The 27,028-nt window shown below is 42.1% G+C and overlaps 2 protein-coding genes across 3 annotated transcripts; both read right to left on the bottom strand.

Annotated features, from left to right (window-relative positions):
* Window positions 1–1,348: 1,348 nt before the first annotated feature.
* On the bottom strand, window positions 1,349–14,074 carry atf2 (activating transcription factor 2). 2 transcript variants are annotated; one of them, XM_088315897.1, is made up of 12 exons: window positions 14,048–14,074; window positions 13,464–13,536; window positions 13,063–13,159; window positions 12,865–12,983; window positions 12,658–12,783; window positions 12,033–12,211; window positions 11,320–11,434; window positions 9,775–9,867; window positions 7,853–8,080; window positions 7,541–7,747; window positions 5,717–5,822; window positions 1,349–2,881 (listed from the first exon to the last, which is right to left on the bottom strand). In XM_088315897.1, the coding sequence occupies exons 2-12, from the start codon at window positions 13,509–13,511 to the stop codon at window positions 2,673–2,675; spliced, it is 1,527 nt and encodes a 508-aa protein (XP_088172023.1). In that variant the 5' UTR covers window positions 13,512–13,536; window positions 14,048–14,074; the 3' UTR covers window positions 1,349–2,672. The 2 variants fall into 2 exon arrangements, with proteins under 2 accessions (XP_088172023.1, XP_088172024.1); XM_088315898.1 differs by lacking the exon at window positions 14,048–14,074 and adding an exon at window positions 13,973–14,044.
* Window positions 14,075–14,859: 785 nt separating this feature from the next.
* LOC148323794 (ATP synthase F(0) complex subunit C3, mitochondrial-like) lies at window positions 14,860–16,702 on the bottom strand. Its single transcript, XM_088315604.1, has 5 exons — window positions 16,619–16,702; window positions 16,324–16,421; window positions 15,672–15,746; window positions 15,268–15,458; window positions 14,860–15,155 (listed from the first exon to the last, which is right to left on the bottom strand). The coding sequence occupies exons 2-5, from the start codon at window positions 16,360–16,362 to the stop codon at window positions 15,041–15,043; spliced, it is 420 nt and encodes a 139-aa protein (XP_088171730.1). The 5' UTR covers window positions 16,363–16,421; window positions 16,619–16,702; the 3' UTR covers window positions 14,860–15,040.
* Between the last annotated feature and the right edge of the window lie 10,326 nt (window positions 16,703–27,028).

Here is a 27,028-nt window from a genome sequence, read left to right on the forward strand (position 1 = left end):
GCCGTGTTGTTAGCGAGAATTCAGTAAAATAAGTAAATAAGTATAACACATTGTTAATTTCATGTTAGATGTGCATTAATGTCGATTATAGTGGCTGTGGTTTACTATAATCACACTGTGAGATGTTAAACCAAATATTTCATTTCAAGAATATTTGGCTAGCATGGGGGCTAATTGTCATTCAACAGCATGTGGAGCTGAAGAAGCTCCCAGTTTTGCCATTGACCCTAAATTCCACTCAAGCGATTCGTATTGTGAAAGGTCACTGACTGCTATTTAAAAATGTTGAATGTCCCTACCCCCATCATTGCAAGCGTGTCGCCAGGAACAGGAAGTACACTTCAGTCATAGCACTCGGATATGTTTGAATGCAGCGACGCCTGTGGGAAGTTTGGTGATAGTGCATCCTGTTGTTTTTCTTTCTTTTTTTTTCTGAAATGAGACTCATATTCAATGAAGAGGTTTTAAGATTTAGGATTAAGATATTTTTTTTGTTAATTACCTGTTGCGTCAGGCCAAAACATCTTCAGTCTCATTTCAGACTTTTTTCAGGAATCTATACGATTGGTCAGTTCACACACGTTGGGGTTATTTTTCCATTTTTTTTAAATGAATAACAATTAAATAAATGAACTTTTCTATGATATTTTAATTTGTCGGAGTCACGTTTTCTTGTTAAATATTTGCCACAAAGAGGAACGCCAATTTTAAAAATGCTATATGCAGTACTAGCAAGTTGACCACTAGAGGGCAGTGTAGACCACAAGAAAAGCGCTCATGACTTGAAAGGACAAGCCAGAATGAATATTTGAAATGGATTTGTGATGTTTGGGGAAAAAACTGGTCATATCTGGTGATAATCCAAAGAATTAAAATACAGCAGTAAATATACAAATTCTGAACAATTAAAAAGCAACAAGAGATGAATGTAAATAGCTATTAAAAGGTTTATTACAACAAGTTATCAATTGAATTTCATAGACACCGTTCACAAGTCACGAGTACATATTGAAGATATGATCACACCCTGGTTTAGCAGCTCAACTAAAACAACACAGCTTGATGACTGATAAATTATCGGACTGGAACATTGTTGGATTCTCGCAGAGAATCATTATGTCATGCAGAGAGCACAAAACATAAAGAAAAAAATAATCACCTTGGATGACTACACAGTAGTAAGCCAGTAGAGAATAAATTTTAACATCACGATGGGACCTATTTTATCTTTGCTCATTTTATATTGAAAAGCCCTAAAAAGCTAATTTCAACTGTTCGAAACAGCTCAGCTATGAACTCCGATGCACAACACCTAAAACATACAAATGTATCAGTGATGTTGTTTCATTAAAAAAGGAGCAATCTGAAGAGCATCGTGTTACCACGTGTGCTGCATGAAGCTATTTACACTCATTTCAATCGCAAAAACAAGCCAATTGCCCTTTGGTGTCAGCCAACCATGACTACAAAAACATGAATGGCGTTGAACCAGGAGGCCATCGCCATGGCAACGCAGACCTACAATCACTGGGGACAATCAACTACAGGCGGAATGTTGCAGAAACAACAAACGCATCTTCCGTTCATGTGAGCGGCCAGAGGCGACGTGTGATGCGACTACAGCGGGTCCTGCCAGCACACAATTAAAAAGTAGTACAAGGGCAACATCAGTTTCAGCCATTTACAATTTTGTGTGTGTGTGTGTGTGACAAAAGATGCCACTGCTTGAAAAAAGGTAATCTTGTTGTTTCGCAAAATGTGCAAAATACACAAAGCAAATCCTCAAAGCAAAACAAATAAATAAATAAAATGGAGACTGCTTAAATAGTGCTGCTTTCTTTCAGTAAAATAAATAGAATAAATAAATGTGCCAACACACTTTGGTATTCCTGACTAGGGATGGGCATCGGATTCAATTTTCTATGTTACATTAAATGACTCGGAATGTTCTGAACTCCTTTTTCCACACAAGTGTCTGACTCTCATCTTGTGAGTTGGCAATGTGTGAAGAATCCTCGAGTATTATATCCACCACTGCTTTCTGAAAAACTCCCCATGCCGCCGACTTTGTGCCATGTCGGTGCCGAGAAACTATGTGGAAGTGAGTTGAGGCGCTTCATTTCGACAAAAGTTGAGCTCTGCCGCCATCGTGCGACAGCTCTTGTCAGTTACAAACCTCGTTTAGCTGCCACGGATGAGCCTGAAGCGCAGCGTCACATTCAACATTTGCGGTGGAAAGGTCAGATGGCATACATTTACGTGGTCAATTTTTCACAACTTACTGGGACACAAACTGGAGCGAAAAAAAAAAAAAATTTAGTGTGATCACTGGGGTTGTTAATAAATGATCAGCGGCACAGATTCTGTTGCATATAATTATTGTATTCTGCCCATCCTTACTTCTTGCATTAACTATTAAATGAAGAAAGCTCATAAAAGAGAAAGTCAAGTGAAAAATGTTCTCTGCAATAATATGCTTTGACTTGCCTTTCACTTTAAGATGAAGAAATGAAGTCGTACAGCATTACAATACACCTAAAGTGCCATTTCCGTCACGATCGCCTACAGAGATTAAAAGGGACCCAACGCAAAGAGAGTAATAAATAAATAAGACGACGGTCCAAAAGTGAGGCAGGAGGACAAAACCTTTCCTGTGTCTTGGATGGCGACGATCAGCTCCCTGAAGGCAGAGACTTAGTGGCGCCGCTCGGTGGCTGGTTGTCATCTGTGCTCTGGTTGGACGTGGCGGGCGCCGAGGACGACGACGACGACGACGAGGAGCTGACCCCGTTGGAGGTGCTGACGGAGCTGTGCTGGATGGCCTCGCTCTGAGGGCTGCCGGGGACCGACATCTCCTCGCAGCTCTCGTCTTTGTCGGCGACTGCAGTGAGGAGGACAAACGTCTTGGAGGAGCGGCGAAAAGCGCGGACCGGGGATGCCAACGTGCCATTCGCCCGCGCCGCGCGCTTCAGCTTTTCCGTTAATCCCAATTACGGCACGTCTCCGCACCCCTCCCTTTAATTAAAACTCCCAATGTCAATTTAAAATGTACATCATGAGGGCAGCCTCACCCCACCTCCGTCCCATTTGTTTTTGGTTACCTTGCCAACGACTGCAGCGACAGATGATTACAGCACCTGATTTTAATGATGCTCACACTAGAGAGTACGCAAGACTTGGAGTCAAAATGCCACCAGCTGTTAGGCACTTGCCTTGAATTAATTGGATGCTGATGGGGAGGAGAGAGAACGAAGGCTCTGCTCCACAATTTGTGCCGAAATAAAGCGGGCATTTTGATTTTTGATTTTTAATGCAAGAGCCCACACTTGATGAGGAAAAACATGACCGGGTGCGTTTAAAGGGAAAGTCCAACCCCAAAAATTATTTGCAATAATATGTACTTTGCGTCTTCAATAATCTAAACCTGGCTTTCTGATTAACTCATTAACTACCAGCTGAGTTTAAAAAAAAAAAAAAAAAAGGATCTTTGACGTCTTCAGCCGTCAATGGTAGTAAACAAGTTAATATTGCTTTTGTGGAATACAAATTAAGCAACAAAATCCACCATTTTTTTTTTTTGCTAAAACGACCAATCACGACTCAGGCAAAATGCTTTCATTTGTCCAAATCGTTGCGATAATGCAGTGGTTGTTATAAAGCATAACGGAAGCGAATGTCGCTCATGAAAGGCAGCAGCTTGTTTTTGCAGCCATCTTGAGAGTGTGCAGATTGCAAATCAAGGAGCAAATGTCCTGACTTTGACGGTTAGCGGTTTCATCATCTCCAGGGTCAGCCTCTCAATATGTCATGTTTGACCCAAGTTCAGGTGAGCATAATCTGCCCCCCCCCCCCCCCAAATAAAAAAAACCCATCTGATGATGTCACAGATCTCAAATGCGCTACTACCTGCTCTCTCGCACTCTCTGCTTTGCAGCGAGCAGATGGCAGATGGCCGGCTCGGTTTGCCAAACTCAAGTTGGCTCACTGGAAGGACAGTCTTGAGTAATTTCCTCCCACCTCGCCACAGCTACGGCCGTGAAGGAGGAGGCTCGTTGGTAAGACTGAGGCAGCCGCAGATCAGCCAGAATGAAATGTTGCACTTTTACCGAATCAGTCATGTCAGAGTGTGACTGGACTCCAACTGAGATTTGGAGTCTGGAGAGATAGCCCGTTAGCTTCACTGTCCTCGGCAGTATAATGAAAAAGGGATTGGGCCTCATCTAATAAGAGTTCTTATGAACAAATGCATCAAATCTCACTCTTCTGAACCCTTTATTAGACATTTGTCATTTAAGTAGGTGCTCAGAAGCGTGTCATCATGGAATTATATTCAAATGCTATTATTGAGGAATTCTGATAATTAAACAAGGCAAAATAAGTCACATAAATCGAGTCACTCGTGTTAGGGCGGGAAAGGATTATATTCATAAAATTGTAACGTGAAAAGTCATAATGTTTCAAGAATAAAATGTATTATTACCAGAAAAGTTGAGAATGAAGTCATTTTTCTTTTAGTCACAATCTAATGATGCTGTAGAAGATCTCAACATTTGTTTGTAGGAATGTTTTTTTTTTTTTTCAAATCCATACCAGTACAAGCAGTCACTCTGAGTACTCTACTATACTGAGTACCCATACCTCCAGTACTTTTGATAAATAAAATTTCATTTAACACCATGAGAAAAAAAATTGCCAACACAAAATGCAGATGATTTGCCAATTTGTCAATCCGCTGCAGTATAGCGCCAACTACTGGCGAGGAGGACTTAATGTCAGCTGACCGGTATTGCTACTCACCCATCCTCATTGTTTTTGGTTGTTTTTTTGTTTTAATCTATGCTGAAGGGTAACTTCAATAGCACACATCTTAATGCATTTATGCTCATAATATCACAAAATATTGTTGTGAAATTATAACTTCAGCTTGTGAAATTACGCTTTTTTATGACTCTTATCATAAAACGCGATACAATAAATGTTCAAAATTACAGCTATAATTTCTTAATACAATTTTCTTCCTCAGATAACAACTCAAGTGTAACTGAATATTTCAATTTTATTTGAATAATTTCAGTCTATGAGGCAACCATTTTTGTTCAGAGCCTCGTCTGGAAGTCTGGAAAAAATACGCGTTGGATTGCTTAGCTCTAAACAATTTTGGAATGTACTCGCCAGCATAATCATGCTGTTTTTGAGTGTCTACCATGCACAAAAACAGAAAAATGTTCTCGTTAACTGTCTCCAAAGGAGCAACTTAATTGTCTGGATCTCAGGAAAGGGTGAAATCCGGTTGAGAATATTCTAAATAAAATCATGCCATGAAGCCACCGGTTACTCACAAAGAACTAGAATTGTTTTCGGCTTGTAAAAAAAAAAAAAAAAGAAATAAATCATATCAGTGCGTTTGAGAGAAATGTTTCAATGGAAAAAGAAAATTGTGATCGGACGCCCAAATATTTATTTGGGTGTCACGTAAGAAGCTTAACAATTGGTTGCTCATAGTAACCATCTGTGGTCCCTTAGATGGACTGAACTTTTGTCGCAAGGATTTATCTCATCCTACGCTTGTCTATTCGGATGTCAACTTTTCCCAAGTTTAGACAAAATAGGGGACTCTACTATCCGTTTCCCGTTGCTGGCTACAATTCCACGGAGCTCATTTTTGAGGCGGGGGTGGCAAGAGGCCCGGAACTGAGAATAATAGCGCATTACTCACAGAGATAGCCGGACTTCTTCTGCATGGCCGTCACAGGACAATCTTTATGAGCCAGGAGGAGCTGCTTCAGCTGAGCCACTTCACTTCTCAGCAGGGTGACTTCACTCTTTTTCGGGAGACACGAGACGACACTGTTAAATGATGCCGATAGACGGACACGTCAAGATGTTGAGGGAGAACAAATACGGTGGTAACTTGACATACGAGCTGCCTGACTTGTACACATTTTCAAGTGATAAGCTATCGCTTGCGTGATTTATTTATTTATTTACTTATTTTGCTTTGTGCTTTTTTTTTCCTCGCCCTGAGTGTGCCGTGTGCAATTTGGCAGACTATGATCAGGTTTTCAAAAAAAGATGCACAGCGTACTTACTGCAAACTGAACATTGACACTCGCAGTTGAAATTCACTGTAAAACTAAAAAAAATAAATAAAAATAAAATAAAAAAATCATCTATCCTCAAAGTGAACAACAAGCTAATGTGCAATTTCTAGGTCCAGTAGAAGCTCAGTTGTGTGCTCTCTGTAATTGTCGGGGCAACTTTGTAGATGCTGCCGAGATTTACATTTGTGCGTCGTTGAAGCTCCCAGCGGAGCAGAGGATTTCTGCATGTCGTAAAAAAAAAAGAAAAAGGACACACACACACACACAAGGCTGAAGGTGACTAACTGGATTCATAGCAACTGGGGCGCGTGGAACCAGTGGCAGATTTAAGCTCCTTCTTTTCCCCTTTAAGAGGCGGCAAGTGGCTCAATCTATTAGTCTGAAAAGGCACCAATGCATTTGATTCCATCCGTTTAACGAAGCTGGGGTTGGCGGGATCAAAGTATCGTAAAACAGATTTAAACACAGCTGGAGGGACCGCATGCATCGCGTTTGCGAGACTGATTAATAGTTTGCACTCAACATTCAGCTCAATGCACGAGGAAATGAGATCCAACACGAGGACAGGATTGGAAATTGAACAAAAACGGAGGGAAAAGAGCCCTTACAAATTAATCACCTTAATTTGCTGCAACTGTTGTGGAAAACCGAATCACAGCACAGAGACTAAAACTGCACGTAAACCTGCTCCGGACGCCGAGTTCAACGAATTTGAGCAAATGAGTTTTGCACGACGCTGGGAGTGCTGAGAGCTGCCGTGACTGACCCCTCGTTAAAAAGCCAGTTAAGGATGATGTTGGAATAATTGCGCCTCATTAGAGACGGCTTTGCTGATCAGCTGGGCCGTGTCTGATTCAAAGCGCGCTGCCGTCTTTGTGCAAAAATGTTCTTTTGTTCTCTTTTCGTGTGTCATTTCCTTCATTGGACTTGAGGCATAAACTCCGTTCACGCATCTTAAACACGCCTTCTGCTATTCACCTGAATCTCAACTAGCTCAACCTTCTTGATGTCCTTCCCCTCCTCCAAAAAAAAAATAAATAAATAATTAAAAAATCGTGCGACAAACGTTTAATTGCCTGGAACACTGATGTTCCGCACCCCCAACGCAAACAACTACAGAGCTGATACATGAACTGCTTTGAACTTGTCAGCTTTGCATTCTTAATTGCTTGTAGCGAAATGAAGGTTCAAGCAGACACCTTTCCCTCGGAGAGTTTTGAGGCCATTCGGAAAACGGCAGAGACAGAAGCGAGGATACGCTTGTGTGCGGCTGACATCTGGAGGAAACATCTTTATTGACAGCCACGTATCGATGTAAAGGCCCCGCGCATCCGCGCAGCGCTGCTGTCACGCCGCGCCACTTATTAATGGGCTTTAATGACTTCATCACGACAGAAGGGAACGTCTGCGCATGTTGACGATTAGCGGTGGCCGAGTACCTGAAGTTGTCCATTCGTTGAGTTGAGGTCGTCGGCCTTCTTCTCCAAGGACTGCACCCACACTTTTCTCTTCTGTCTGCAGCGCGACGCTGCTGCCCTGTTGCGCTCCAGGAACTTGCGGCGTTTCTCATCCGGGTCTTCACTCGTGGTTCTGCGACGCCGGCCACCGGTGCTTGGGTGCTTTGCAGGAGGGGGAACCGGGGAAGCCTGCAACAAATAGGAAGTCAATAGCGAGAGCACTCGGTGATTCCTGACTGTGGTTTTAGAAAAAAAATAAAGCTTATATTCGGCCTTGCGTGTGGGAGTACTTACGGGCGTCTCCGTGGTGGAGGTGGCTGGCTGCTGAAGGGAATGCGAGCAGGAGTCGTCACTGGCGGCTGGCAGGTTAGAGGGCAGACCGAGAGATGCGGACGGAGTAGTAACGGGGATCGGAACCGGAGAAGGAGGAGCAGCAGTGTGCGATATGGCGCTGCTCTGGACTTCACTGTTGTCACCGTTGGTTAGTGGAGAAAGCTGCTGGCTGAGCGAGCTTTTTGGTTTCTTCAAAGGAAGACACACCACAAGTCAATTATGTGATCGCACAAACATTGTGAACCGTTCGAAGCTGACAACTTTGAGTGATACGTTCAAGGCATGCCTTTGACCCGAACACCATTAACACATTTACTGCCATTGACGGCTAAAGACGTCAAAGATCGATTTTTTTTTTTTTAACTCGGCTGCGAGTGAATGAGTTAGACATTGTGAGCAAGGGCCTCTCTCAGTTTTTTATTCTTCTGGATGAATGGCTCCAAACTCCCACATTGCGCTGAATAAACGCAATTAAAATTTGCTCCAATTACTCGATTTATCGACGGGAACGATCGGTTGACTACTCAATTCCCAAAATATTTCATCGCTGCACGCCCAACTTGATTCATTCTTAAATGGACTTTCTGAAGCTCTCCACGGGCAGAACACACTGATCAGCACACGCGAGCGATTCCAAGCAACGATAACTCAACAACAGAAGCGCCCACAAGCGCAGGCATCAAGCAGCAGCCAACGAGGTGAAAGAGAATGAGCCCTTGGAAAGACTAACAAAGTGAGAGGCAATACATTTACATGAGAAAACAGAGGAGCGCATTATTCTAACAAGTACCTTTGCCAGCCCAATCGATCTACCAAATGAGTTTATGGTGTAATACCCTTCCAGAAGCTCTTCTGGCAGAAACAAGATATTATTCTCTTGGAATGGCCCCGAGGAAGAGGGGGAAGCCAGTCAGATTCATATTTCATCTCTGCCATGGAAAGCTCATCAGTGTAATAACCCTCCCTCTCATGGGTGTTATTCAACCATCTGCTACTATATTACTTATCTTTATTTTGCAACTAATTAACAGTATAATCTTCTAAATTCAGCAAGTTAATTATCATTATTGTGGTCTTTGCAGCATCATCAGTCCTTGTAAAGTGCAGTGGCTGCGCCGCCCCCCAAGCATCCCCCCCCCCCCCCCCCCCCCCCCCCCCCCCCAGGTTGAGCAGGGGTCTGTTTCCTTGACGTGGGCTCATTAGGTGTTTGCTGATGAGCCGAGTGCGGTGGGAGGCGCCAGGAGAGCGAGGAGGTGGGGGATGCAGGTCAGGCAGGATTCTGCTGAACAAAAAGGTTCCATGCAGGGTGAGGCCGACTTAATGCGTCTCGCTGAGCATGTGCCAGGATGCCCCCAGCTGGCTTTCGCGAGTCGCCCCCCCCCTCCCTGGAGAAGTGGCGTACGGCATCTCCATGTTTGTCAACTCCACACCATCGTGATTTCAAACAACACCCCCTTCGCCATCTTCCGCCTCCTTTTGCGTCCCAGTCAGGATCAATTTCTCCGCGCCAACAAAAACGCCTCCTGTCCACAGTTTATCTGTTAATTTCGAGCAGCGAGGCATGCTGAGAACGCTTACAGGTTTGGTGATACGTGCTTTATCACATTGCCATGCATCTCGCTTTGTCCCTATTCCATGAATACACTCCTTTAAAAAAAAAAAAAAAGATCCCACATGGTGTGGAACATTTAATATCTTTGGAAGAACATAAAGTATTTAACAAGCACAATCTAAACCAACACCATTGATAACATTTGCTCCTTTATGAAGGTAATGAGATTCTTCATCTCACTAAGCGGATATTGCTGTGTATATGGAATGTTAATATTAGATTTTAGAAGTAACATAAATATTTGATGTAAAAATGTAACGATGATAAATACCAGTTTTGCCTCTGAGTGGGTGGGCTGTGGCTGTGGCGAGGGGGGGCCGGGGATGCCGGGGACGTTAGGCACGACGGTGACAGGTCTGACAAGCTGACAGCAGACACACAGAGAGACACACCAGCACAAAATTAGTCTTGCCCAGTCGAAGGCGGCCTCCTGCGCCCCCGCAATACACACGAGCGCAGCAGAGGTCCCTCATATCTCAGCCTCATTATGTCGGCTAGCCCGTTATTTTGTGGAGGCGGCGCCACATGGAGATGCCGTGTGCGTGTGCTCGCTAATGAACCTCTGCCTGGCTGTGTGAGAGCATATGGGCAGGGAAGCTGAAGAGGCGATGAGAGAGCCAAGTTGGAGGTCCAGAAGAAGGAATTCTCTCAGAGTCGCTGATGAGATGTTGGGAGGTTGGTGGTAGAGCTCAATGAGTTTGGGGTTTTTTCCCCTCCATATTGCGCTTGCAATTTAATGTGATTATTTTTTTTTTTTCAAGGTCTTCCTCACATGCATTTTTCTTAACAAACGAGAAATATATTCATCTGTTTCACATTAAATAATATCAGATTTATTATTCATAAATGTTTTGGTCTTTGGTCAACAATACAGTGTTTTGTTCTTTTTTTACTAAAAATTAAATTTAAAAAAATATTTTTTTAAGGGGATTGTTGATGACATTTCAATTGATTTCAAAAGAGGGAAAATAGGTTTAATTTATGACTAAATTGAGCTTTGACGCAGAACAAACTCAATTCGCAAGTCAAGGTAACATTTTCTTTAATCCACTTCGTCACACAAGATTCATAAACCGAGCACGAGCCGCACTTAGAATTGGATTGCAAAACACATTAGCGCTAATCCGAGCGCTCTGCCAGAAATCAAGAACGTTGATTCGACTTGAACAAGGACAAATGACAAAGTGTGCTGGACGGCTTCCTGTTGTGCTTCAGCCAATTCCGACGGATTCGTCACAGCCATACAAAGTCCATTACTTTCCGCGCTCCCTCCCCAGATCCAAATTGACTGCCAAATATGCCGTGCCAATGTCGTAAATTGTCCCCGCTGTCCAAGAGAACGGGAGACGAGCAAGGACAAAATGGGGCATTAATCAATCACTAAGTGTTGTCTGAACATCGCTTGAGGAGCGCTTGCGTTCCGTTTGCATGCGCAATCGAAACGTGACCCTCAACCTTGCTGACCAATCACAATTCAGAAGCAGGTGTTATGTTTTCACGAGCACGCCAGGAGGTCACGTGAGAGTATTTGGTCACCATCAGCTGGCGATGCGCATTCACAGTGACATTTTCACTGTATCAATAAAGTCCGGTAGACACTGCATCTTTGAAACTTTATTTTGCCAACTAATTAATTCAGGCCCAAGTAGGGTGATGTTTTAAAATATATTTAAAGTAAACATTGCAACAGGCAACAACGGGAGAACATAATTGCCTAATTAGAATAATAAAAGTAATGTTTGATTTTTATCAGAAATACGAAGGTAGTTAAAATTATTATTATTTACGTGTGAAATCTAACCAGCATAGTACTCACTGGGATTGTAGTGGGAATATGTACACTGGAAGTGGTCATGGCTGCTGGAATGGCAACTGGCATGGTCTGGCCATTAGGCAGCTGTAAGAGCACTGGAAAGGTGCCAGACACTGGCCTGCAGCGGGAAACAAAAGACATCATGGTTACCTCATAAAAAAATAAATAAAAAATAACCATCTGAAGAAAACACACGAGCGACACTGACGGCAAGATAATAAACATTGTCACATTCAAGCAACAACTGATGAAAATGAAGAAACACCCATCAAGCTCAAGCAATTTGAGTTTTGCTGTGACATTAAATGTTGATTCTGTTAAGCAAGTCAACCTTTTCGTCAACAAATCACATGGACACACAGCACGCCACTAACGGCCTTTCGCTACATACAACCTTGCACGGGAAGAGCATTTCTAGTCGATACAGTCACTTTCTCCAAACGTGAGTGTTTAAACTTCAAGTCAATAATTACAACACACACTGGGAATTGTTCTTTTTTTTTTTTTTCAATTTGAAAGAAACAATTACTACAGCCAAAATGAAGATTCTGGAAACTGCACTTAAATCAAAAGACACAACAAGCACATGCCCCACTAAGACAAAACGGCACCAAAAGAATTGAAAATAACAAAAGAAAAGGTTGAAATGAAATAAGAGTTGAAGAAATTAACTATGATTTTGTTCTTTTCTAAAACGGACATTCTGAGTTACTTACACTATCGGCCTACTAGTGGATGGGACCTGGGTAATAACAGAGCTAGATGTTGGCGATGGGAGCGCTTGCTGAATAACAACATTAGCCTCTGAGGTTGCTAGGAGTACATTGGGAACTTGGAGGGATGCTGGATGGACTATAGTGGATGTTGGCAGTGAGGCTGGCTGCAAACATAAGTCCTGGAAACACCACACAACATCTCAGCTGCAACAACACGGCTCTTTCTTTTTTTTTGGGGGGGTCTCAATGTTTACAAGGAAAGAGATGAAGAAAAGAGAAAATGCGGTTAGTTTTTAATTCTGATCATTTCCTATTAGAATTAGAAAAACGTTGACGTTACCTTTGACAAAACAGTGGAAGCTCCAAAGTCTGGTTAACTTCCTAATTGTTCAGGTTTGAAAATGTGGTTTCCTAAGGCGAGCCTTAAAACAAAATCCTTGATTCCCCGCCTTCCAAAATCTGATTTCCAATTTTAAGTCATATTTTATTTTCTTCTTTTCTGTTTGACTTTGGACATTCCATTGTAGCCTAATGAATGCTTATATTGGGGGTGGTATTTCAAAAGGCAGATCAGAAACATGTACCGCGACTTGGATTAGCAAAGAAGAAAAGAAAAATGTTTCACCTTGTCGTCGTCGGTCGTCGATTCCGGGTGAGGCAGAGGGCTGCCTCGATGGGCCTCCTGGGCGGCAGCCTCTTCACTCTTGTTGCGTATGACAGGCGTGGCAAGTGGAGACAAATCCAGTGGTAACTACAGAAAAGTCACGAAAATTAGTTTGTTCGGGTAAGGAGACAGTGACAGAAAAGCCAGATGAAGCGCTGGGTCAACAACCTTTTTAATGTCATCTTCAGTGCCCTTTTTGAAGTCATGATCGAAGGGGCTGGTGAGTTCATTGAAGAGACCCACTTCCTCGCAGTTCTTCAAAAAGCGTGTCGGCGTGGGTGTTTGGTCTACAATGCAAGGAACGGTTTAACAACACACACGCTGGGTGAAAAAGCAAGCGCATTTCTGCACTTTGTAAGGTTTTACCAGCAATAATGACGCTGTCGGTCCTGGCTGGACCAAATTTGAGGGTCATCTCATGTTTGTGCTTGTGGACAGCCAAGTGGTCTTCATTTGTAAATCTCTGGGAGGACAAGACAAGCAGGACAACGATATGATGCATGAAGATTTGATTATGCATCAGATGAGGCATTTTAGACAATTATGTAGCTTGCTTTTTGTGACACTTGCAAATCTTGGGATGTTGGAAGTAAGGTAAATAGATTATAATCATTGGTAAATAAACAACTGTCAATCAAACCTGAGCTTTATCTTTACAAAGGTAGCTGTGTGACTGACACCTTGTCAGACAATGCAAAATCACACCACCTTCTTCATTTATTTTTTTTCTACAAATAAATATCAATCGCATTAAAAGCAGGAGTTACCTGTCCACAGCCAGGAGCAGTACATTGGAAAGGTTTATCATCACTCATATTAAGGGTTTCCTGTTATGTCACCCTGTAATTGGATAAGAGGGGGGAAAAGAGGTTTGAACGGGAATGTAGTGGGGGAATGTTTCATCTGTAGAGACAATTGAAATTGCAATTTTAAGGGCGCTGGGGCTAAGAAAACGAGCAAAGATGCGGACAATGCAAGTCAAAAATGGGCGGTTACTCCAGTGGTTGACACCTACGGCTCATCATAACATCACCACATCCTCCGTCTGATTCTTCTACGGAAAACCGAGCGACTGTCACCTGTCGCTCCGGTCTACGTTTTACGGTAATCGAACGAAATTGGACAACCACAGCATCAAAACACGGTGTAGAATCTGTCGCTTCCATGAAATAGCCTTAGCCCGGCGTGAACATACAACCGTCATCAATTAAGATTTGTCGCTTTAACAAAAGGGGGCTGGCTGTTTTATTTCAATAAAATAGCACCGATGACCTACGTTTGCCAAATGAACCAGGCGCGTCGTACACGCTACGTTTGTAAACATTCCTCCATAGATGTGGACACTACTTACCCCTTCAACCAGCCGCTCCCCTCCTGGATTTTTCCAAAATCCCACGGCTGGAGCCAAGTATCGCGAGAGGTGTTCGGAAACTTCCGCATTCGTCACAACAATGACATCATGCACATTTCGAGCACGCCGCTCCCAAAGAAGCGTTAGAAATTTTCTGTAGATTTTCTAAACCGTGATTCTGTATTACGCATTAAAATGTACAACCAATTTTAGATATATAAATATATAAACTTATGGGCTTCTCAGTCGTGCGTAAAACCATTTTGGCTCCAAGTTTCAGAAGTAGACCTGCGCCTGATTTTATTGCGTCTACTACAGTCTCTTTTGTGCATCTCATTTAGAGCTGATTTATTTTTATTTTTTTACATTTCACCAAAAGCTTTTAAACTTTAAAAGAATTTTCCTGTGATTGACTTATGTGCACTTAAACCTTTTCTCAGGAACTTCCCAACTTCATTTTTTTATAAAGATGCATGATCATTTAGAAAATGCATTCTGTATCTGTTGTGAAATCCGTAAGAGATGAAATAACACTTGAGGCCACCATTAAAAAAAAAAAAAGTCAAACATTGTATCCTGAGGTCATTTTAAGTGTTCTAATTTATTCAATGCCATTTACAAAAGCCACTCACCTGCTGCCTAAAACCAGAATATTAAACTACAACTCAACCAATGACTTATGGAGGTGGACCCAAAAAAAGCTTCCATGAGATCTCTCAGAAAGCAAGGCAAGTCTTTGGCAGCGAACCGCATAAGAGATGACATTCAAAACAGCCGCTTTTGGTTGTTTCCAAACTATGCCAGACATTACATTATTAAATAGCCAAATACATGTATTTTTAATCTCGTAATTTCTTACATTTATACAATACATGTTTTCGCTCATTTTGACAGTGCCTGAACGACTTTGAAAATGTACATTTCCTTGACACCAACACGGAACAAATTTAGGAAGCCACAATGTGTAGTCACATCTGTAATGAAAGTTGAGTTTTACATAGCAAACAGGATCAGGAAAGCAACCATCAAACAGAACAGTCCCATGGCTTCAGACAGGGCAAATCCCAGGATGGCATAGGAGAACAGCTGCTGCTTCAGGGATGGGTTCCTGCAAAAGGGGTGGGTGGGACAAAATAAACAAAAAGAAAAAAAAAAAAAATCAGATTTATAGTATAATACAGTATTGAGCGATAACACACATGCATAAAACCGAGGCGCACCTAGCATAGCCGATAATCAAACTGCCGAACACGGTCCCGATTCCAGCACCAGATCCGGCTACACCGACTGTGGCAGCTCCGGCGCCGATAAACTTGGCAGCAGTATCGATGTCCCGGCTCACTGCGCTTGTCTGGAAGCCCCTCAGTGTGACCTGAGTGAGGGGGCTCTGTGGCATCAGAGCAACAGTGCTCTGCAACAAAAATGATTGGAAGAAAAATAATTGTACAATCCCTCTATAGCAGTGCTCAACCACTGATATCAGCATATATATTACGGTCAGGCCATAGCGACATCTATTTGAATAAAAACGCTTTGTCACCATCCTGTGGAATCTATCGATAATTAGAAACCTTCTTGGGTGGGTGTAAATTCCTTACAGTCACTAGCACATATGCATGCTTACCTCTGTTTTGACCTCAGGCCTGGACAGCACAGAGGCGGACAGGGGTCGATAAAGTGCCCGGGAACCAGCGCGGACCTGCAACAGCACAAGTACACAAGCTATCATTTTACTACAGGCAGTCGGAATGACAATCAGTACAGAATACTTTCTCCGTATGACCAACAGCGTTGCAAAAGTCTGAGTAGTGGCAAACTTATAGCAATTCTATAACTTACCCATGACGAGAAACTAACAATTTTCACCTATTTAAATTGTCCATCAGTAATGTTCATTCAAGTGAATTAGAACATGTGTCAAAAGTTGTTTGATAGTAGCTGGGAGTTCAATGATCGAAAAAGCTAAATGACCTTAGCCAGTATCTCTTATTGCTCATGATAGCTACAGGTTAGGAGTAAAAACATTTTTTAGTCTGTGATGGAGGTGAAATTCCATTGACGGAAAAAAAAAAAACCTCACATATACGTATGGAATAATTGTATGAAAACGACTGTCAAAGTCCGTGTTAGCATTAGCCACCTAGCAAAGCTGCAATACCCTTGCCATTCAAGCTGCAGTCAAGTTCATTCATAGGCCCGCCGCGGTTTGACGGTGCCATTCAAAGGACTAGGCTTCAATTGAATACAAACAAATACAAATAGAGCGGTAAACTCACCAGAGCCGGCGAGGAAACGAACTTTGCACAGGCGTACATTTTCTATTTCAAGTAGTTTTTAACCGGTTCGGTCAAGTCTGGTTGAAGCCCGGGTCAATCTGAAAAGGGAAGAGCGGACACAACTAAGGTCAAAAGGGTGTTAAAATGCCCCACAACAAAAATAAAGTCATTGGTATGTACATCGAAATCTATTCTACAGCCTGTCGCAATTTGCATGCATTAATTGTACGTTTGATGAGAGGATGAAGAGGGATATCGGATATGTTTCTCTCACGGACTGCCATTACACACTTACCGACTGCAGAGGTCGAACCACAGTGACAGAATGCGCATGCGTAGCGGGAAGTAACCAAAGACCCGGATGATGACTGGGGTGATCATTTCTCACAACTTTATTTCCACGAACAATTCACACACATTCGGTTACCAAACATCCAAATGTGTTTCGTTTACCGTAATACACGAATGCAAAGACCTAAGAAAAATTTATTTATTTAAAAATAATTATTTACGGGCTTTAAAACTATAATTACATTTCGGTAATACAAATAACTGTGACAAATAGATGTAATGAAAAATTAGTCATCTTATTATTTTTAGACTCAATTTCCAATTGGCTGGACCTGTCCAGTTCTCTTTCTTGTTGTCCTACATCGTTTCCCCTTCAAAACAATCATCGAGCCCTTGTCCACTACCATCACTTTTTATGGCGTTAATTTAGCACTCAGTCCTGAGGGATTGGTTTCTCAGGGCAATATGGTTGCAGTTTACTTGCAGGCTGATGGTGGAGCTGCAGGCGTTACCAGGCGGATTTGTAATCATGACGAATGACTTGGCAGCATCTGCTCTGTGATGGAAAGGTAATGAGCGCCGGGAGTCGCGCTTTTATGGGATGTACAGTAGCTCCGCAGGTATGATCGCTTCACTTAAACATGACAAAATACCAAACTTAATGTGCGGACAGATGGATTGATGCAGAATAATCATCAAGTGGTAACAATCAGTTCACATGACCGAGTACAAAAGAGTCACTGATTTGTTCGATATTTATTTTTAACATTCTAACACTTCGAAATTCTTCAACTCAAAATTTACTTCACTTCTCGACCAAAACACACAAAGCTCTACATTATTTTTGTACCCATTCCCATGCACACGCTGACGTTCCCTCAAAGCATGACCTGCAAAATTAAGGTCATTCTTGTAAATGGCCAGTAGATGTCGCAAGAGAGTCTAATGAGCACTGTCTTTTACTGTAATGGCAATCCGACAAAAAAAGACAGCTACTTATATGATCCTTCTCATTTTCGATTCAATAATCATTCCAAACAAATACTAACTCCAATAGACCCACCTACCTACCTACTTACAGACAGCTCGTTAGATAGATACTTTTTAAAATAAACTTTTAAAGACAACACAAGGAAAAGCAGGCATGCCCTGTAGATAATAACACTGGGCAACAGCATTTTTTAATCTGATAATTTTATGTGTCCCTTTGACGCTCATTTCTAACATTTTTATCTAGCAGATCAGGTTTTTTAAATACTACTCAAAAAAGTACCTGTTGCTGAACCCAAAACTTAATTCATAATTACTAAATGCAGTGCAGAAAGACATAAAATGCTTCAAATCCAAAGAATACCACATCACAAAATTAAGCTTTCTTTCCATCTCTCACTCTCTCCATCCATCCATGCAGCCAATGTTGTGCACACATTCTAATTCTATTCCAGAAAACAGATTATTTTTAAGATTATGATGCTAATTCTTTTCGCATGTGAATTGAAATCTCCACTGCTTGCACCAGTAGGTCCCAGTCAGAGGCAGCCCCTTCCAGGTCAGAGCTCACCATATGATAAAACATGAACTTTACAATGAATTAATTGCAGGCCGGCGCATATCAAAGCGGCCGTTAACTACGGCGGGTCAATGTCACACTGTCTAATTAACCGGGCCCTGGCTGTGTGGTCCTTACACGGCTGTGGAAGGAAGGTGGAGAGAGGCGGCCATCTCATGCGAACCCCCCCCCCCCCCACTCCAATCCCTCCACCTCCCCACCCATTCGACACCTTCCACTTCCTCCCATTCAGAAGCGAGCACGCACCCGCTGTCTGACTTCTTGCATAGAACACTCGGAGACATTCCATTTGCATGCCGGCCCCATCAAGCTGGATGCACTCAGACTGGTAATAAAAGGCATTGACCCCCTTAACCTTTATGAATTACAATTTGTGCCTGCAGCGCGTCCTGTCAAGAGGCCTCAAAAAAGCAGGCACCTCGCTCGGGCGGGCGGGGTGTGCGCGTGTTGTTTTGTAGTTGTTAAGGAGAGGGGGAAAAGGTTTTTACAGCTCCTCGTCGGAGCTTCTGACAAGCAGGGGGGGCGGCCTGACAGCGGAAGCGGCGTCGGGGAGGGACTGCAGCCTCGCTGATGGCTCAATGCTAATCTCCATTCGCATGAAAACACACACACAGGCGCTTTTCTTTTGTGTATCACTGGCCGTAAGGTTACACTTGATCTGCGCTCCACTTCGCCTCTTTGCCTCACACATACCAAGCAAAGCAGCCCTCTTCCACTTTTCCAAGTTCAACTCGCATGCAGCTAGAAGAGTTCAAAGCAGCTAGACTGTGATGACAGCATATGGCTGCTTTTTACACGCCAGCTTGTCTGCATGATGGAAAACAGCAAGCTACATCTGTTTAAGATAGCTGAAAAAAATGTAAAAAAAATATTTATATTTTACTTGAAAGACTCACATGGATTACTGCATCACGTTTTGTTACAAAGATGCACCACAAGATCATTTTTATTTTTTTTTTTTTTGCCAGGAGTTCTGTCGAGCAAAAAAAATTAAATATTTTTTTTAAATGCTTTTTTTCTGCATGCTAAGTGTTGAAAGTTTTATAAATATTTAAACATAGCAGTGATCACCATGCACCTTAATCCAGACCGCACTGGAATTAATAAAAAAATAAAAATTCCTATTGCGATTTTACTTTCGAAACAGCACGACTTTATTAACAGCCCAAGGAAAGTGAATGTACATTTTGACATCTATGGCACCATCTGGTTACATCTTTGTATCAAAGTAAAACGTTGAAGTTATTTGAGGAGTTCCATTTAGACAAAAGGCGTGCTTTGCTGCCATCTTCTGGCAATTAAAAAGGGGTATTTACTGTCAACAGAACCTGATAATTCGATTCATTTTAAACCAGTCAAGTAAATACATTTGCATATATTTAAAGGAGTCCGAATACGAAGATGGATGACAAAAGTCTTTCGAATGACAGAATAGCGTGCTTTTCTACTGCAGCTTTTCTCCCAAACATGAAAGGAGCTCCTCCTTCCTTCCTTCCTTCCTCTGTTCAACATCAGGAAATGCAGACAGTGACTGTGTGAACACAAGCGTGGCTGACAGGGGCAGCTGTGCGATGATTGCTTTACGGAGCGGCGCTTTCTCCGGTGTCTTCAAGGTCACTGCGATTTACAATCAAACGCCTTATGACACTTCAGTAAAAGCTGATGACAGAATAAGAAAACAACACGGCCCCTTCAGAGGAATCTTCTTGACCTCGTAGCGAGCGCCATTACCGGCATGTACTCTTGTCTTTTTTTTTTTTTTTTTTATGGCGGAGCCAGCAAAGATATACGCGGCGGTTTTCGCACACAGAAGGTTGTTAAGGCGACATATGGGGGACGTATTTTGATTGACAAACATATGACGCACGCTGGATAAGATGAGGGGAATGCTGCGCTTCCATCTCCAGTTTTTTTTTTTTGTTTTGTAAATAAATATTAAGAAAGAGCAATATTGCTGTGGACGAATGCCATTGATGGCGACGTCTTGATCTTCTGTTATATTCAGTTTGATACCCAATGGATACGAATGCTCCTGACTTTTAGGATCTTTAAATATATGTAATATAAAAATAAGAGCTGCTTTTGAAAAAAGATCTCATTGTGATTTTCTTTTCTTAAGTCTCCCGACTGACCGAAATGAAGCAATTTTTGCAGCCTTTGCGAACTAAAAATTGCATTCCACTAAAGTGTGATGTCGATTTGAATTCAATTGGCTATTCAGCACTAATATAAACGCAAAAAAACCCCCAAAAAACAGTATCAACACAGCATGTGAAGCATAATCTGATATGCGAGGAGTATTGACTTAGTGCTCATATTTTTTATTTTTTATGGAAGGCATATGGCCGCATTTTATTGTGCTCAATTAAATCACTTTAAAGGAGGATGAACTTTTTCCCCATCTTTTATATCGGCTGTATTTACTGCAAACATCGCGCAGATTTGTTGTGTCGAACAAGAGGCGGTCGCAGCCACACTTAGTGGGCGAGCCCTTCCTGCTTTTAACGGCCTGACCTCCATCGCCGTTCAGAGAACTAATAAAGGTAGTCTGCTGGAGGTCCTGGAGCTGCACAATGTCACTCACAGACGCCCGACTCAGCAAGATGTGGAATGCTCAATTAGTTGCTTTTATTGGCCCCATTAATATACATTAGCTGGCTTCCCAACGGCGGGCGCAGAAGAACGGCGTGCTGCTGGCGACTTATCAGCCAGGTAACACGTCAAACCTTTTGGGCCAGTTGTAAAAGATACGCGGGAGGAAAGAAAGAACGGTTCCATTTTGATGACGCAATGAGTTTTCTGTTGCCATTTTACAATATGAACGAACTGGAAATATGGCATTTCCTTCAAAAGATATATTGTATATTAGGGGTGTTAAAGTTAAAGCGTTGATTTTGGAGATTGGTCTAAATTTTATGAAGCATTAAAAAATACAAAAAGTTAACTCCGTGTTATTTACTTTCAGTGGCAGCTGATCTCTGCTCATTTTGCAGCCAAATTTAGGAGAGAAATAAAAAAATAATGCGTGCACTCTGCAAAGCCAAATTCAAATACCATTTAATGTCTTTGGCGTATTGTCTAACAGTTGCATTTTACAGGAATAGAAACATATTAAAGAATCAAAGAAAGCTAATGTTGCTATAAATTAGTTATAAATGTTATAAAATCTCTAATCTCTGTTGCACACTTGAGTACAATGACAATAAAGGGATTTCTAATTCTAATTCTAATTAATGGCTTGACAGCACTTATGTGCATCTCTCCAATAAAAGATGATTCGACATGTATGTCAATATCATTTAAAGTGTAACATTTTGATTTGGTTAAATCTTTTAAATCAAAATCGCTTTTTTTCGATTCCAACCGATTGTTGTAACAACCTGACACGCCATGATATTGTGCTTTATATAAACATTCAGTAATATTACACTGTGATTAAATGAAATATAAAAAATGAACAGTTTTAGCCACATTTTTTTTTGCTTCAATTCAGAGCAGATCGTACTCCTCTTTTTGGTGTGCACGCTTTGGCCACCTTGAGGCGGTATTCTACACACAAGTGGAGCTTGTCACAGCTTCTCCAGGAAGCTGCAGTCATATTAGTTGTTCTTTGCAGAGGATAAAGAATACATGCCTACGATGACTGTCATTTTTCTGCTCTCCAATATACGGTAACAGACACAGCAACAACATGACCACTCTTCAAACATGACGCTAATTACAGCTGCAGCAAATTTTTCGGTTGGCTCACTCGCATACATGAGCTGATGCAGTACTCTTCTCCGCCACTGCGAACTACGACGACGACATTAATGAAGCAACAGTCTCAATCAAAACGGAGCATTCCTCGACCGCTCTTATCTTGCCGCCGCAACAACGCAACAGAAGCCCACACACAATCTGGTAGCGCTCCTCCCGCACAATAAAGCCACCCGGCACCCCCGGCAAGCCTGAATCAATCACGGCACTTTATTATCCTGTCACCGGTGTGCTTCCTGCAAGTGTGTTTACCCCGTCCATGGCCCGGCCCGGCGTGGCTGTTCAGTGTACATTAAGACGGACATAATTGAGATTGCGGGCGTCCCAAAGTGCAGGGCTCAACCTGTTGTCGTTAATCTGTCATATTGCGGCGACGCGCAGCAGCGGTCACCCATAGGAGGCTCCACCTTGAAGGCGCCGATGGCGATGGCGCTTTGTTGTTCAAGGCAGACGGGCTCACCTATTTTAAGTTTATTGCTTTGCCACCAACGGCGAAGCCAAAGAAAATGTCATCAATCTCACAAGCAAAATGACTTCAATTCATCTGCTGTGCTTCTAATCCGTGTTAGGTGCTTTATGATCGTAAGTGATTCTCTTGTATAACTCATCGCCACTTTGCTGGCGTGAAGGACCGGAGAGTTAGAATGAAAAATACGTCGCACACGTGTCATTTTTTTTTTTCATTCATCTTTATACGCTAAATTATTCCAGCAATCAATGTGGAATAATTGCTCACAGCAACAGTGTCACATTCCTTTTGTAAATGAGCCGAAATGTACCTCTCCTCACCTTACACGAAATGACATCCCTGGAAAAGAGTAACCAGGTCGAAATGAAAGCGCCGGTTGTGTTGGAGAGGATGCTTTATGGAATCACAAAACTCATTAGAAATAATAGCTCATTCTTGCCTCGGTGGCTCGCTATTAATTACCTGCTAAATGGGACCTGTCTGCTCTCAAAGTGGTGGCGAGGGATCGCCAAAGAAAAAGCAAGTAGCCATCAAAATACATTTCCATCATCATAATTCTAATAGTCAGCGTCACCTTTTCCAAGATTAGAATTCCGGCCTTTTTATTAAGTGGCTCAATTTGCCGCCGTTTGGCATTCCTCTCGTATGATGACAGTGTCATTCATGCGTGCTTGTTAATCCTCCTGTGCGGCATGATTTATTCAACGTGGAGGCGGGAGGACACGGCCATGAAACCGCATTTGATTGACGGCTATAGAAAACATCCAAAAAGGTAATCTGGTGTCTTTACACCCAACAAACAGCGGCAATAACCACAGTTGGCTTTTTATCTCGTCATGCCAAACTTTTATCCAGTCGTGATTTCACTCACACTGATAAAAAAAAAAAAAAGAGAGGATGTAAGGATCTGGCGCTGTGTCTTTCGAATCGGCGCTTCTTTTATAGCATGCTGTTATATCAGCCCGGAGACTCGTAAGTTATGAAATGTCAGGATCCTATGCATTCTAATTGAGCGTGGAACCGTTAATGGCGGCGGAAATTCAGACGCTTGACGTCTTATTCCCCCGTGTGCCGTTACGAAGCCGAGCCCATGAGCCTCAATTAAATGACAAAATGGGCCCGTTCTTGAAAATAACAATAAAAACAGCAGCCTGTACGCGGATAATACCGGGTCTCACCTTGAGTCAACAATGGCTAAAGACGGCAAAAAAAAAACAAGGTTTAACAGAGATGAAACGTTATTGGATTGGCGCTGAATATGACCATAAACTGAACATTTGGTTCGATTAAACATTGAGCTGCTTTCAAATATAAAAGGTATGTCATGGAGCCTCGAGATACAAATGACCTTACTTGCGAGTTTTTTTTTCAAGATATTAGCGATCCATCAGCCGATTTTTCTGATTTGTAAAAAGTTGAGATACGAGCACAATGTGGTGGCAGAGAACTCAATTGAAATATTCACCGCCACATAGCTTAGATGCGGGAAAGTCCGCTTAGCTTGATGCTAACTAACAATGCGGAGTGCCATAGACGGGCTAACGAGCTAAGTTTAGTTATTTGAACACAAATTGTAGAGCAACACATGTAGACAGATAATCTAACAATATTGACGGGCATATATTCTTGATCCTCTGCAAAAACAACTAAAATTATTGCAGTTTCCTGAGAAAAAATAGTGACAAAAACTTTATTTAATTACATCATTACTGTATGTTTTTTGTAAAGTACATTATAGAATGCTGTTTATCTTATAAAAAAAACGGATTGCAAACAATTTTGTGATTTTTAAGCGAGAGGGTGGAATTCCATTCATTTCAATGCTGAACAAAGTGTTTTGAGTTACAAGCGAGATCGCAGAACAAATTGAACTCGCATCTCAAGGCGCCACTGTATCCTCAAACTGTGACACACATACCGCAGGTAGCGCACCGGTTTTCTTCCCTCAGATGGAGTCCTACTTTTTCTGCCCAACTAGAACATGTCCCGAAATAATAAAACCACGTCAGCCCCATCGGACTGTGTACTTTAGTCAGACTGAAACTTTGAAAAACCCGCAATCAATAAAGCCCAAACGATCCATGAATACACATTAAACCGAATCAACTATATTAAATTCCGTCACATGCTTTGAAACTAAACCAAAGTGGATTTTTTTTTCCCCCTCCACCCTTACTTATTGTTTTTACAACTCTTTGCCTTGACCTCCTTTTACAACATCACTGATGGCATGTGAAAAAAAAAAAAAAAAAAACTTCAATTGCTTTTCAATACTTCAATTTACAGCACACCGTAAATGGAATTCAAAGTACAACGCAGTTGGAAATGAACATTGACAAAAGCTTTTTGGCTCCAGCCTGGCCGCGGTGGCCAGAAGAAGAGAATATTCATTTTACGCTTGGCTCGCAATCCCATTAAAAGGCAGAAGCTACATTTGCACGCATGCTGTATAAATGTAATATACAAGAGCGGGAAGGAGACAGATGGTGGGGAGAAACTCTCACGTGGCAACACGGAGCAGAGTGCGGCCAATGAAGAAGCCCACCAAACGCCGGCCGGGGCCAGATTAGCTCTATTAATACAAGTTCATGTGCAGGCATCATGTTCCCATTGGCATGCGCTCCGAGTTCACGTCCGATTGTGCTGCATCTCATTCATCATTTGCTGTCACCTCGAAGAAAAAAAAAAAAAAACATAAAATAATGCGGGATGAATCCAGCCCAGCAAGGAATTACCATCCTATTTATTTATCCGGGCCTTTCTGTCACTCACAGCAATAATCAGTCGAACTGATTCAAATTTAGAGAAAATGAAGGATGCTTTCCCTCCAATTTTCAATTTGGAAGTGGCAACTACGGCCATGATGAATGTCTGAATAGTCCATCTTCTTCCTCTCATTTCTCCTAACCTTTCCTGACAGCTTAGATATTGCCTACCTGGTCATTTGCTCGGCCATAATTGGCATTGTGAGATTTTGTCGCGCTTTTTTTTAACAAGGATTCTTAACACCCTCTGTAGGTAAAAAAAATGCAATTACAAACATGCGAGGCCGAGCGTGACTGGTCATCAGCAGCTGCCGTCTCAGTTCCTCAGTCCAAACTGGCTCCAATAATGAAAAAAAAAAAAACGACACCCGTATATATTTGGCCAACATTTGCAGCAACTAAAACTTTAATTAAAATATATGAAGCCGTTTTATTGATTAACAGCGTTGGTGATTAAAGTGAACGTCTGATTTTTTTTTTGGGTTCCCTCTCCGAGATCATTTATTGTCGCATGGGCGTGTTTATTGATCATGGCTTCGGATGAATACAGATGCAGGTCTCGTTGATGGAGAGATCATATTTTGCCGAGCTGAAGCGAGAACAGCTGTTGCGGCTCTTTGCGCTTGGGAGCCTTGTGTTTCGCCGATGCCATGCGTGCGTGCGCATGCAGGCGCGCATGCTGTAAAGCTGCGAGCGACATCATTGCAGCGCCCCCCCCCCCCTCCACCCCCCCAACATCTCTATGAATTTTATGACACATTACCAAAGCTCCCTCATCTCTGTCCAGCACTAAAACCTTAATCATTGGGCTAATTGCAAAGGCTATATTCTCCCTCTTTAGCTCTCCGTCCTTGGGTGATTACATTTTGTGTTCAATAGCAGGCTTATCCTTTAATTAAAAGGATTATTAACCTTTAAAAGACAACCACGCGAGAATACATGTGATGTACTGCATTCCCCTTTCATAAAAAAAAAAAAAGATACGAATGAGGTATTTTAAGCCGAGAAAACAAGACTCAGCCGGTCAGATGTTCACGTTTTCCCAAAAGCGCAGTAGGAAATGCAATTTACTTGTTTATGGCTATTAAGCAATGTGGTTTGGCAAGCTCAAATGCCAAGGAAAGAAAATAATGAACTAATACAGCAACGCATATTACGGCAATCCTCACATCATGTAAAGATCCTGGAGAGAAAATCGGCTTCAGTGGCGCAATCGCTAAAAATCCGCAATATCCCTCAAAACACTTTTTTTTTTTTTTTTTTAAAAACACATTGTAAAGGCGTTTAAACACGCAAAAAAAAAAAAAAAAAACTGAAGCAAACAGCCGAGCGAGCACAAGGTGAATCGGTCAAAGTACCAATGGGACGGAAAGTCATTAGAATACACAGAATGATGCATTTGTTTTCAAGGGCTTTCAGCTTCAGCTCAGATGAGTTCAGAGGTCAAAGTCAACTTAAGTGGGACGTGATTGGCAATGGGGAGCTCACAACAATGAGTTTTGGGGCACTGAGGAGATAGACGTGCCATGACGACGCCTCATTGATCTGCATGAACACTTGCGTGAGTGAGAGAACATGATCTGATTAATGAAGATCATTTCAGCCGTCAGTGTAACCGTAATGGGGAATTTTAAAGGAGTGGTAAAAATACTCAGCAGGATTGATACTTGGGTAAAAATACAATACAGGAGAAATTATGCCAAAAACTTTCTTTATGAGATATTATATGTGGCCCCAGTAATGTAAAAATGACATTTTGATTCATATTGCTTTCATGGAATGTCAATTAAGAAGCAAAATCCACCTGTTTTTATCCATCTCAGGGGCGGCCATTTTGATTTGTACTGCCAC

Source organism: Idiotropiscis lumnitzeri, chromosome 14 (genome assembly GCF_059441095.1).
Source record: "Idiotropiscis lumnitzeri isolate Australia: NSW breed Sydney's pygmy pipehorse chromosome 14, RoL_Ilum_1.0, whole genome shotgun sequence".
Classification (NCBI taxonomy): Eukaryota; Metazoa; Chordata; class Actinopteri; order Syngnathiformes; family Syngnathidae; genus Idiotropiscis; species Idiotropiscis lumnitzeri.